The sequence below is a fragment of the Schistocerca americana genome, chromosome 2 (genome assembly GCF_021461395.2).
Source record: "Schistocerca americana isolate TAMUIC-IGC-003095 chromosome 2, iqSchAmer2.1, whole genome shotgun sequence".
Taxonomy (NCBI): domain Eukaryota; kingdom Metazoa; phylum Arthropoda; class Insecta; order Orthoptera; family Acrididae; genus Schistocerca; species Schistocerca americana.
In genome coordinates, this window is record NC_060120.1 from 694,473,064 (window position 1) to 694,486,556 (window position 13,493).

The window sequence follows — 13,493 nt, forward strand, 5'->3', positions numbered from 1 at the left end:
CAGATGTTTGTCTCTTCAAGAGTGCATTCGGCCCTGACTTCATTTTTACGGGTGGCAATGGCAACTCCAACGAACTATGCATGTGCAGGAGCTCTCGGAAGGAGAAGATAATTGGGGAATAGACTGGCCTGCTTATTCCCCTGCCTTATTTCAAATCTAGCATGTATGGGTTATGTTGGGAAGAAATAACGCAGCACATCCACCAACGACTATCCTTCAGTTGTCAATTGTACTGGAGGAGAAATGGAACGTCCTACCACAAGAACTCCTTACCAAAGTTGCAGTCAGCCTGGGAGCACACTTCAGAGCATGATTTGCTGCCCAGTATGATCATGCATTCTATTAAGAGACATGTCCTGCCTTTTATAATGTTCATAGTTCTGCTTGCAACTCTAAATATATCAGTATTAATTATATTAATTATGATTAATCACCCTAATGAGAACTTTTGTTTGATTCTCCAACCTAACAACTATTCCTGAATCATGATTTTTTTGTGAGAGTATGGGTGTCAGTATCACACTAGCTCACAACTGGAAAAAAATAGAATTACAATACAGAACATTGTCACCAATGAAACAAGCCACAGGCAAGAATTTATGCATGTTAGTAGTATGTTGTGGTCTGAAAAACCTAAGTACTATTGGGGTCTGTGTAGAGTCGTTTCATATGAAAGCTGTTTAGGATACTCAAAAGCTGTCTTTCTTATTCATTTTCAATTAACAGGATTATGTTAAAATCTCCGCATGGTAATAAGTTCACTTCATTGTTATACAAAATGTTTAGCACTGCTTCCAAATTTTTAAAAAAATTATTTCTGTCACCTAGTGGTGACCTGTATATTCATGACAATTAGATTTTTAGGCTTCTCGTCAGATTTTAGCTCTATGGCACATGATTCAAAATGTTTCTCGATATTTAGATAATATGTTTCAGATCTAACTTTATGCTGCAATTATGAGATGCTAATTCAAAATTGCTTATATTTGTAGGACTTATTTCACAGACCCTGCACCAATGTTCTGATAGACAAACACAAGAGATATCTAAAAAGTTGTTTATGGCGACTTCTAATTCTAACACTTTATTCTTGAGACACTGAATGTTTTGACTCATTATCTTGATAGTTTTGCAAGTATCTGTTATTTTGTCAATACTTGGTGAAGTGCTGCTTTGTTGCTGATTTTTTACACTTATCTGCAATTTTTCAGGCTGATTTGTCAAAATCTCTTCCTTTCCTTCATTTGGTGCCATAAAAAATCATCACTAAATGAAGCAGCTGTACCTAGGCACACAGTCTGGAACCGCGCGACTGCTACGGTTGCAGGTTCAAATCCTGCCTCGGGCATGGATGTGTGTGATGTCCTTAGGTTAGTTAGGTTTAAGTAGTTCTAAGTTCTAGGGGACTGATGACCACAGATGTTAAGTCCCATAGTGCTCAGAGCCATTTGAACCATTTTTTGAAGCAGCTGTACCAAGCCACTGGCTCCTCCTCAGGCAGAGTTGAACAGCTGCTACTGTTGTTGGAAGTTCAGTGGCCGCTGTCATCGTTGGTGGTGGTGGTGTTGGTGGTACTGCTGCTTCTTTTTCTTCAGCAGGTGACGTTAGGCCTAAAAAATTCTTTCTGTGTTTGTTGAGTATGGTTTCGGCTTCTTGGTGACGATCAAATGGTGAAGTTAATTTTGGAGCTAGCAAGATTTGTGCTTCATTTACCACTGTCCTTTTTCGCTTGAACCATTTCGTAATTCGAGGCTGTTTTACTACTTGATTTCTGGCCTACTGTGTTTAAACCACTTCGTAATTTGCAACTTATTGGGGGCTTTACTGTTTGCTGCTCGCCAAAAACAGCTTGTAATTTGCCTTAGATTGCTACTTGTCCTGGTTGCTCTATTGCCAGGCGAGATACTAGTAAATATTTTATCAGCGAGAACCTCTTTTCCTGATGCATTTAAATGAAGGCCGTGAGCTGTATAGAACCTTTGCTCTAAAGTGTTGGTGTCTATGACATCAGCATTCTGGAAATGAGTACATGTTTCCACTAAGCTCTTGTTAGCGACACTAATTTCGCGGTTTACGCATGACCATCTCAGTAAGTCATGGCGCTGTGGGACATTCACAAAGAGAACATTTGTATGAGTTAAATTATTTAGACAATTTCTCAGTTCTGTGATAACCTGGTATGATTCATTTCTATAAACTTCACTAGTTCCTCCGATCAAAACCGCAAAATCATCCTTAGTCAAGCTAGTTACTTCATTAGATTTTGTTAGGGTTGTTAGTTGTCGTAATAGGGCCCCAAGCTTCACGAATCCAGATGCCCTGATGTTGTATTTATCCGTTAACACTGCGGAAATTTCCTGGGCGTGACTATTCCCTAATACACAGATCTTCTCGCGTTTTCCAATTTTCACGTTAGGGGGATCAATTAGCAATGGTCTGTTTACTTTATGCGATTCATTTCCAGACTTTTCGGCTGCAACTGTCGTGTTCAATGAATCTTCAGCAATTTGCACAATAAGGTTTTTATGCACTTATGATTGTTTTTAAGCACTAAGGTTTCACTGTTTTTCATATGGAAGTTTCAGTGTTATTTTGAGATTACAATTCCTGGGAATAGTTTTCTTCCATTTTCCATTTATTCCCTGATGACGAATCTTCTTTGTTCATCAGTGTCTCACATATTCTGGATTGAAGCTTCTTCACGTCTGTTTTTAAAGCACCGATTATAAATTGTAAATACATTCATTAAACCTTGAAATTTCGTCCTTACAATTTACACACGTTTTGGTTTTAACCACCGAAATTTACTTTTTCCACGAAGAAGCACGATTTACTTTTACACTCGCCACCATCTTGATTCTATGAGTAGGACTATAATTGGGGTCAACAATAAATGGAACATGTTCCATGTGAAGTTGATACCGAAGAGATGATGTCTTGATCAAATTCATGCGCCCTTTCGGTCCAGCTTGTTCATTCTGTTACCCTGAAAGAGAAGCTAAATGTTAGATTCCTGAACAGCACATCATCATGAATATTGGAGCACTTTCAGCAAGTACAACAGGATGTCAGTATAATTTCCCAGAAGCCATATCGAACAGTATTGGAGAATAATTTAATTTGATACAGCAGTAAGTTTAAATAACACCGGCTTGTGAACCAACATGAAGAGACCTTAGTATCAAGTTGGGAACCTTGACAAGAAATCTAGCAGAGGCCTTGGAACCTCGATGAAGAAACCAAAAATCACAGGTTGGAGACCAAGGCAGGAACCCCAACTGAAGCTTTGGAACCACAATGAAGAAATCAGCAAACAGGGCTTGGGGACCAAGGCTAGAGATCCAGCTGACACTCTGAAACCTTGATGAAGAAACCAGAAAACACAACTTGGGAATCACAGCAAGAAATCCAACTGAGGCTTTGGAATCTCATGAAGAAACCAACAAAGATGGCTTGAAAAAAGCCGGATAGGCACAGAAACTGACTCAACTATTGTTTTTGAACTGGTTGAGTCATGAAATTTCCATGATTTTCATGGCTAGTTGGAACATCAGCATTAACCTATCAGTTGTCATTCTTGCTTGTCTTAAACGTATGGGTTCAGCATCCCATAATGTATTGCTATCATAACATACTACACTTGACTTTTGTTGAAGCTCAACCTCGCATTTGGTCCCTTTGCTGAACTGACTCTAAAATTCAACAGGATGTTACTAGTGCAGGAAATTGTCTTCCTTACAATGGTACGAGAAAGAAGAATTTCTGAAATGAACCTTTTGCAACACTTGCATTTTAACTTGGGTCACTTACTGTAATTTTAAATTCTATACAACGTTTGTGATTGAGTATAGTCGAAAATAATTGGCTAAGCAGGGAGATATGCTAAGAGGCATTGTCAACAAATGAGCCACGCTGTAGATTATTTGCATTTTTTCTTCCTGATATACCTGACCGCAAAGGAGGTCAAAAATATGTGCATTTTTCTCTGCAGGTTTCTTGAGTCATCTTCATGTATTATACTGGCTCACAAAATGCTTTACATTCTGTCAAACTGTATTGTTCTGATTCACAGCCAGAAATAATCCAGGACCTGAAAGTAATAGTTTCCCACTTGCTTCTGTCTAGTAATAAATCAGCTTCAGACATTGGTGTTTGTTCGTTTTCATGCACATTCGTCGAAATTCCATCCCAATATAATTTCGCTGTTTCTCCTATACTTAAGCTCGTGATTTAAAATTTTGCACAAATTCATTTTTAGGATAGGTCTACATCCACAGCAAATTTCAGGAAAATTGAACCTGAAGGAGCGGGAAGCCTATGACCACTTGATGTGAAATGACCCCTGTCCTTCTGTAGGCCTGTGTGTTCTCATGTACGTGTGCCGAGAGCAGCCAAATGTGTGACTTTTTTTTTCTCTGCCTCGCTGATGCCGTGGAAAACGCACATGTTTTCATTAGTTATGCCTTCATACAAAACTCTTCCCACAAACATCGCAGAACGATACACATTTGATCCGTCAGTAAATAAACCACTTGAGCGAAAACAGGGTACACAGTCTGACACTTGTATTAGACAATTAATTTTTTTCGTTGGCTGATAGTAACCGCTATCGTCATTGGCTAACTCAGATATCTAACGAATTTCTTTGGAATGGAATGTATTTTAGTTCGAGAAATATGCACTCGTAACCGAATTACGTGTGTCGTGTAACAAAGTTGGCGACATTGTTCCAACGTTTGGCTATCGACAACTTTTTTGATCCTTCAATTGTTCTGTTGTCAGTTGTGTAGAGGTGGGCCAAACGGTTATTCTGGAGTAACCGTTATCACAGTTCCAGTTATTCTTTGATAACCGTTATCGTTAACGGTTATTAATAACTGCCAAGTTATTTTTCGCTAGCGAATACCGATAACTCCGACAGTTAAATAACGACGTAGTTGGAATCCATCAGTTTAGTTATCAGTATAACTGCGAGTAGTGTGAAATAGCAGGAATGTCGTATGAATCGTGTCATAACCTCAGCTTATTAACTCCGGGTACATTTTAGTTGATGTTAGAACGATTATTAGTGTTTCAGATTATATGTTTGTAGGTTATCGGTCGCTATTAGAAATATTATCTTCGCAGCTGCGACAGAAAGTACGCGGAACTTCGCCAAAGCACTGTTTAAGTAAAATGTTAACAACGTGCGTTTTTAAGTATGAAGTAATATGTAAACTGAGTACTGTAGGTTAAATTCGAAGCTTAATTTCTTGTGCTGCTCACATAATAGAATAAAGTGTACAGCCTTGTAATACAACAAAATATACGTAATGTGACAGATTCGTTTACTCCTGTGCTGTAAAAGCTAGTCCTATTGGGGAAAGTGTGAGTACGCTAATCCAAGTTTTATGTCAGATTTGCAAACTGCTCGATTTCTCCAGCGACAGCATGTTTATAACATATGAAGACATGCAGATCGAAAAGGTTGACAGTGTTACATTTCTGGGATTACAACTCGATAATAAATTCAGTTGGGAAGGGCATACCACATTTTTTCATTCTATTATTTCATAAGGGAACATATTCTGTGGTAACTCATCAAACGTAGCAAAAGTTTTTCGCATGTAAAAGCGTGTAATAAAAATCGTTTGTGGTATCAATTCAAGAACATCATGTAGGAACCTGTTCAAGGAACTTTGTATTCTAACCACTGCTTCCTAGTATATTTATTCCTTAATGAAATTTGTTACAAGTATTTCCAACCAATAGCTTAATACATAATATCAGTACTAGAAATGGGAACAGCAATCTACATAAAGACCTAAAATTACTTACCTTGGTCCAAAAGGGGTCTAATATTCAGGAACATGCATTTTCAATAAGCTGCCAGCAAGTCAGCAACCATTAAAAACTTGGTTTCAGATAAGGCACGGTTTACAGTGTGTTTGAATGACTATTTGATACATAAGTGTCTGATTCCACCCATCATCAATATGCCGGAAATGTCTATTTTAAGTGTGTCTATGACGTCACTACATACACATGGCAACAAACACGAAGATACGTATAAATAATACAATAACATTTCCCACCAAAAATACAATTAAACCAATGGGACAACTGCGGGAAGTTGGGGGTTTTAGGGTGAGGACAAGCTAGTAAAAAAAACACACCATGATCCCAAAACACAAAATGAAGAACAAAAAAAAAAAAAAAAAAAAAAAAAAATACAGCATTCTGCTACACCAACAAAAATCTGCAGGAATCGGACACTTCCCTTGAACAATATAGGTCAACTATAGGTGACCATACCAAAACACCAATACCCATAACTAAAAGTACGAAAATTGGAATCAGACATTTCCCTTGACCTACATAGGTCAACCTCAGATGACGATACTAAAACATCAACACACACAATTATGAAAATGGGAATCGGTCATCATCCGGTGACCTATATAGGTCCACCACAGCTACTGATGCCAAAAAACCAACACCTACAACTGCGAAAAATAAAACCACAATCCCAAAAGTCCACAAATCAATCATCCCTACATAAATTAAATCACATTCAATACTTCATAAATACACAAAACATCACAGCTAGAAAAAAAGAAATAATTACCACCAGCAAATTCCGGCACTGCAACCTAGATCGACAGCCCCCCCCCCCTCCACACACACACACACACACACACACACACAAAAACCAACTCATAAACACCGTGCCGTAATGACATTCACACACCACAACACCTGTACGTTGAAGCAGACGGGTGGAATCAGACGCTTCCAGTGACCCCTCCTTCTACTCTGTAGATGAATATCGTAACAGAGACTGATAGACCAGCTCAGGTAAAAATTCTGCTATATTTCAGTTTTGACAGCACTTGGTTGCAACAGTCAAGATCGGGTATTCTGTGTACGATAAATTTATTAAAAGTACGTAACTGTGTTTTATTCTGTCAGTGTACCAATTCTGTAAATATTAGCAGTTACTGTGATATATTCACGTATTTTGACAATCTCCTGACAAATGATGAGGATAATAATTATTATATTCCACTGTATTATGTTATACTTTCTGACATGTTATTTGTCATTCGCGATGGCCAGCGGCTATTTCCGTAGCAGTACGAAAATATTTGTTCGCTCCAGTTACTATCCTCTCTGGAAATATCACCTGGAACTACGACCTTTAACTGGAGTCACCGAGTCAGGAACGTCTAGACACACAGTTATTCCGTTACCAGCTTCCAGGTTATCTGTGGTGGTAGCCCGATAACTACCAGAGAACTAGAACTACGAGCCAATAACGATAACTGCCAGAGGAGAATACCGGCTCTGACAGTTATTTCCATAGTCGCTCGAATTCCTTAGTAACTTTCCTTGTACTACCCGTCCAAGCTAAATTAACACGTAAGGCGGTGGCTTAAGGGAACGACCGTACTTGTTAATGCCTGTACTGCAGCTCCTATCAGCCACGGCTCGGACATTAACTTTATTTAATTGTTTATTCTAAAAGTAACGAAGGCCCACGAAATAGTACACAGTTCTTATCAACAGATGGCGCGCAGTCTCACAGTTATTCCCATGGTCTATAGAACGCCTTCCAAATGCGCAGTACGATCTTCGGTCAACAGATGGCGCGAGGCATTGTTGACACTAAACAGTTATTGAAATAACTGCCAGAATCAGAGGAACGGTTATCGCAGTAACCGTTACTTCTCAGTAACCGGTTATTTCTATCAGTTACGTTATTTTTTGCCACCTCTACAGTTGTGGGTTATCAACGAAGTCGAGATATAGGTTAAGTTGTGTTTATGTTTGGATTCAGTTTTTGACGCTGAATTCCACTGATATGGCCGAAGAAAATGTATTTCATAGTATATTGGAAGCGTTGGAGAATAATTTACGCGAAATAGAAAGTAAGTTTTACGCTATGTTGCGAGTAAATTATTGGGAACGTTCCTTGGAGTGCAGGGTTTCCTGTTACGCCAAAAATTAGCTGTTTTTACTGAGACAGGCTTTAACTGCACTTTGCCTCCAGTGGTGGCTATGTTTCCTATTCACAGGGAAGGAATTAATACCTTTCACGCATGGATGGCTTGAAGTGCAGTAGGCACGTGTGTTACCATGATCTCTATGGAACAACATACTTTTTTTGTTATACGTTTAAGAAATGTAATAATTGCTTGTAACCACACATTTGACACTTCGTGAATTTCGTGTATAGTGTGTTCAGGTTTGTTTTGACACTAGGCCACAATAATAAACTTGATACTTCGCAAATCAAATTAAGCCAAGCCACTTGCTGTATTAAATCATTCTGTTGTTATCAACCGTTACCTTTCCTCAAGTATCATATTGTACTTTATTGGCCTGTGAGAGATTTATGTGTGAAATATTCGCCCTTTCACAACTATTTTTATACGTTTTACGTATAGAATATGAAAGATTCTTTCTTTTCACATGTACATACATTACATTTACCCATATAGTTATCTAGATAACTTGCTATATTATCTGTAGCAATATCAACATATTTTCCATAACTTGTGCTACCAAAGGGGAGTCCATACATTATGCCCACCACAAACAAACCAAATTTCCTTAATTGTTAGTAATTTTCATTAATAAGATACTAATTAAATAGGTGCTGATGCATAGGTAGGGTACAGAACATGAAAATATCCTTTATCCCAATCGTAGCAATACCAATGCTTTTCCCATAACGTGTATGATGGGAGGTGAACTTTATGACAGTTACAAATAATAAAAGAAATATACATGTCATTCTCATTTGACTTCTATTTGTAACATACTTTATGAAGATATATAGATCTGTAAGAACCTGAAAATATGAATATGACATTTATTATGATCAAGAAGAACATAATAATTCCAATCCCAAAGAAAGCAGTTGTTGACAGATGTGAAATTCATCAAACTATCAGTTTAATAAACCACAGCTGCAAAATACTAACATGAATTCTGTACAGACCAATGGAAAAACTGGTAGAAGCCGACCTCGGGGAAGATCAGTTTGGATTCCGTAGAAATTTTGGAACACGTGAGGCAATACTGACCCTACAACTTATCTTAGAAAATAGATTAAGGAAAGGCAAACCTACGTTTCTAGCATTTGTAGACTTAGAGAAAGCTTTTGACAATGTTGATTGGAATACTCTCTTTCAAATTCTGAAGGTGGCAGGGGTAAAATACAGGGAGCGAAATGCTATTTACAATTTGTACAGAAACCAGATGGCAGTTATAAGAGTCGAGGGGCATGAAAGGGAAGCAGTGGTTGGGAAAGGAGTGAGACAGGGTTGTAGCCTATCTGCAATGTTATTCAATGTGTATATTGAGCCAGCAGTAAAGGAAACAAAAGGAAAAATTCAGAGTAGGTATTAAAATCCATGGAGAAGAAATAAAAACTTTGAGGTTCGCTGATGACATTGTAATTCTGTCAGAGACAGCAAAGGACCTGGAAGAGCAGCTGAACGGAATGGACAGTATCTTGAAAGGAAGATATTAGATGAACATCAACAAAAGCAAAATGAGGATAATGGAATGTAGTCGAATTAAATCGGGAGATGCTGAGAGTATTAGATTAGGAAATGATCGTTTCTGAAAGTATTTGTATGGAGTGTAGCCATGTATGGAAGTGAAACATGGAGGATAAATAGTTTAGACAAGAAGAGAATAGAAGTTTTCAAAATGTGGCGCTACAGAAGAATGCTGAAGATTAGATGGGTAGATCGCATAACTAACTAGGAGGTATTGAATAGAATTGGGGAGAAGAGGATCTTGTGGCACAACTTGACTAGAAGAAGGGATCAGTTGGTAAGGCATATTCTGAGGCATCAAGGGATAACCAATTTAGTATTGGAGGGCAGCGTGGAGGGTAAAAATCGTAAAGGGAGACCAAGAGATGAATACACTAAACAGATTCAGAATGATGTAGGTTGCAGTAGGTATTGGGAGATGAAGAAACTTTCACAGGATAGAGTAGCATGGAGAGCTGCATCAAACCAGTCTCTGAACTGAAGACAACAACAACAACATTTATTATGAAAAGTCACATTCGGTATTAAGACTTAAATTTGTAGGTAATGTTTTACTGAAAAATTAAAAACAGTTATGGAATGTTAGATAATAATCATTAAAAATAACAAATATCTTTCAAAAATTTAAAATATATAACTAAATTACAATATCTTCAAAAGGTGGGCATAAAGTACCCCCCTTGATATTGCGAGGGTTAATTACTTAAGTAGTCAGCTGATAAATTTTATGTTCACATACATCAAATTAACTTTCTTCAGCAGCTCTCAATATTTTATCCAGAATTTGAGCTTTGCTGTTACCTATGAGCTAGGACAGCAGCCTTCAGCAACACCGACAAATTGTTAGGTAGGTCACCAAGGATAGTGTTTAGACCAGACTGCAGCTGTGTATTCATTATCTAGATTTAAGGCTATACTCCATGAATCACTGTGAAGTACAGTGCAGAGAGTGCATCCCATTGTACCCATTATTAAGACTTTTTCCCATTCAGTTTGTATGTGGAGCAGTGGAAGAATGATTGCTTAAATGGTTCATGCATAATGTAATTAATCGAATCTTGTCCTCGTGATCTCTTTGGGAAGTGATGTAGAGGGTGTTGTAGTATATTCATAGTCATCATTTAAAACTGGTGTATGAAACTTTGTTAGTAGACTTCCTCAGTATAGTTCCCATTTGTCTTGAAGAGTCTGCCAGTACAGTTCTTCCATCTCTGTGACACTCCCTTGCAGGTCAGTCAAACCCATGACCATTCCTGTTGCCCTTATTTGTATACCTACAATATCCGCTGTTAGTCCTATTTGATACTGGTCCCACGCACTTCAGCAGTATTCTAGGATAGGTCAGACAAGTGAATTGTAAGCAGTCTCCTCTGTAGATTGACTGCATTTCCTTATTATTCTACCAATAAACCAAAGTCTGCTACCTGCTTTACACATGGGGGAGCCAGTGTGATCATTCCATTTCCAGTCTCTATGCCACCCAGGTATTTGTAGGAGTTGGCCAATTCCAGCTGTGGGATGTTGATTTTATAGCCGTAGGATCCTACATTTTTTTGTTTTGTGGAGTGCACAGTCTTACAATTCAGACCATTTAAAGCAGATTGCCAATCTTTGCACCACTTGGAAATCTTATCATAATCTGACTGAATATGTGTGCAGCTTTGTTGAGACCTTATGTAATTGTAGATAACTGCATCATCTTTGAGAAGTCAGATATTGTCATTAATATTGTCATTAAGGTCATTAATATAAAATAAGAACAGCAAGGGTCCCAACACCCTTCCGAGAGGCACCTCTGAAGGTACTTCTACATCTGTCAGTGACTCTCCATGTGAGATAATATGCTGCGTCCTCCCTACGAAGAAATGCTCTGTCCAGCCACAAAATTCAGCCTGATGCCCCCATACAATAATGCTTTTGATGTTAAGCTTAGGTATTGTACTGAGTCAAATGCTTTTCAGAAAATGGGAAATACTTCATCTGCCCCAACAGCCTTGGTTTTTCAGGATGACACATGTGAAATGTGTGACTTGGGTTTCACATGATCTACGTTTTTGAAATCCGTTGGATGGCCTGGAGGAGGTCATTCTGTTGGAGATCCCTCACTGTGTTTGAGTCCAGAATCAAGATTTTACAACAACTGGATGTCTGAGGTATTAGGTGGTAGCTTTGTGGATTACTTCTGTTACCCTACTTGTAGACAGATGTTACCTGTGCTCTCTTCCTACTTAAGGGCACAGCATTTTGTTTGAGGTATCTTATGATTTAACTGTTAACAGATGGGCTAACTCAATTGTGAATTGGGTGTAGAATATGATTTGGAATGCATTGAGCCCTGGGGCTGTGTTAAATTTTAATGATTTCAGCTGTTTCTCAATGCCACTGACACTAATAACTATTCCTCTCTCTCTCTCTCTCTCTCTCTCTCTCTCTCTCTCTCTCTCTCTCTCTTTTCCTTCCAGTGGCATGAGAATTAAGTTAGGGCAATACTTCTCGGTTTTCCTTTGTAAAGGAACATTTGAGGGAGACTTAACTTTGGGGCCACTAAGAGCCTTTATGTATGACCACAACTTCTGTTGGTTCTGTGAAAAATCTTTCAACAATATTGTATTCCATTGCAACTCTATAACTTAAACAAGTTGACAGATACAAGAAACAAAGTTGTTCTAAGAGTGAGGCATTAAATTAGCACAAATCTGGCAGAAAATCCAAAGAATGTTTGGTTGTGTGTAAAGTGTACTAGTGACACAATACAATAAATAACATCACTATATGATAGGAACAGTAATGTTACCAGTGACAACACAACTAAATCAGAGTTACTAAACATGGTTTTCCAAAACTCTTTCACAAATGAAGGTGCCGTAAACATTTCTCATCAAGAACGGTTGCCAGTGTGAGTAATGTGGAAGTAGTGAAGTAACTCAAGTCACATAATAAAGTCAAGTCTTTGCTCCATATTGTATACTAATTAGGTTTCTTGTGGAATGTGGTGATGAAATAGTACCTCTTCCATTCGTTTCACCTGGTCCTATTCAACCCAACAACCTGCCTTTGTCGATGTTGACCTTCACCTCAAAGATGGCTACACCAGTAACTCCGCCCATATGAAACCTATTAACCATTAGAAGTACCTCCACTTCAACAGCTGCCACCCGTTCCGTACTAAGAAGTCCCTTCCGTACAGCCTAGGCACCTGCGGTCATCGCATCTGCAGTGACTAGTGCTCCCTCTCGAAATATACTGAGGGGTTCACTGAGGCCCTTACAGACAGTAATTATCCTCCCAACTTTGTACAAAAGCAAATCTCCCGTGCCTTATCTTCCCGAGACACTACTGCATCAGACGGTACCTAGTGAATTTGTGTGTGCTAGTTCAGTTCATATTCAATATTTATTCAGTGGTACAGTTGTGCCTCTAAAACAAAACGATGTGATGAGTTGTTTTAAGTGTTTTGTGGATGATGCTTTGTGCACAATGATAGCTGAACAGACGAACTTATCTACATCTACATTTATACTCCGCAAGCCACCCAACGGTGTGTGGCGGAGGGCACTTTACGTGCCACTGTCATTACCTCCCTTTCCTATTCCAGTCGCGTATGGTTCGCGGGAAGAACGACTGTCTGAAAGCCTCCGTGCGCGCTCTAATCTCTCTAATTTTACATTCGTGATCTCCTCGGGAGGTATAAGTAGGGGGAAGCAATATATTCGATACCTCATCCAGAAACGCACCCTCTCGAAACCTGGCGAGCAATCTACACCGCGATGCAGAGCGCCTCTCTTGCAGAGTCTGCCACTTGAGTTTATTAAACATCTCCGTAACGCTATCACGGTTACCAAATAACCCTGTGACGAAACGCGCCGCTCTTCTTTGGATCTTCTCTATCTCCTCCGTCAAACCGATCTGGTACGGATCCCAACAGTTGCAACATATGCAGAA

At 38.8% G+C, this 13,493-nt stretch overlaps 1 protein-coding gene across 1 annotated transcript in view; it reads left to right on the forward strand.

Moving 5' to 3' along the window:
* Positions 1–4,652: 4,652 nt before the first annotated feature.
* LOC124593504 (cyclin-D1-binding protein 1 homolog) overlaps positions 4,653–13,493 on the forward strand; it is a gene marked incomplete in the record, with an annotated part of 95,402 nt that continues 86,561 nt past the window's right edge. Inside the window, 2 exon segments of the mRNA XM_047131933.1 lie at positions 4,653–4,782; positions 7,762–7,910. Of these exon segments, the coding sequence (XP_046987889.1) occupies positions 7,844–7,910 (67 nt within the window).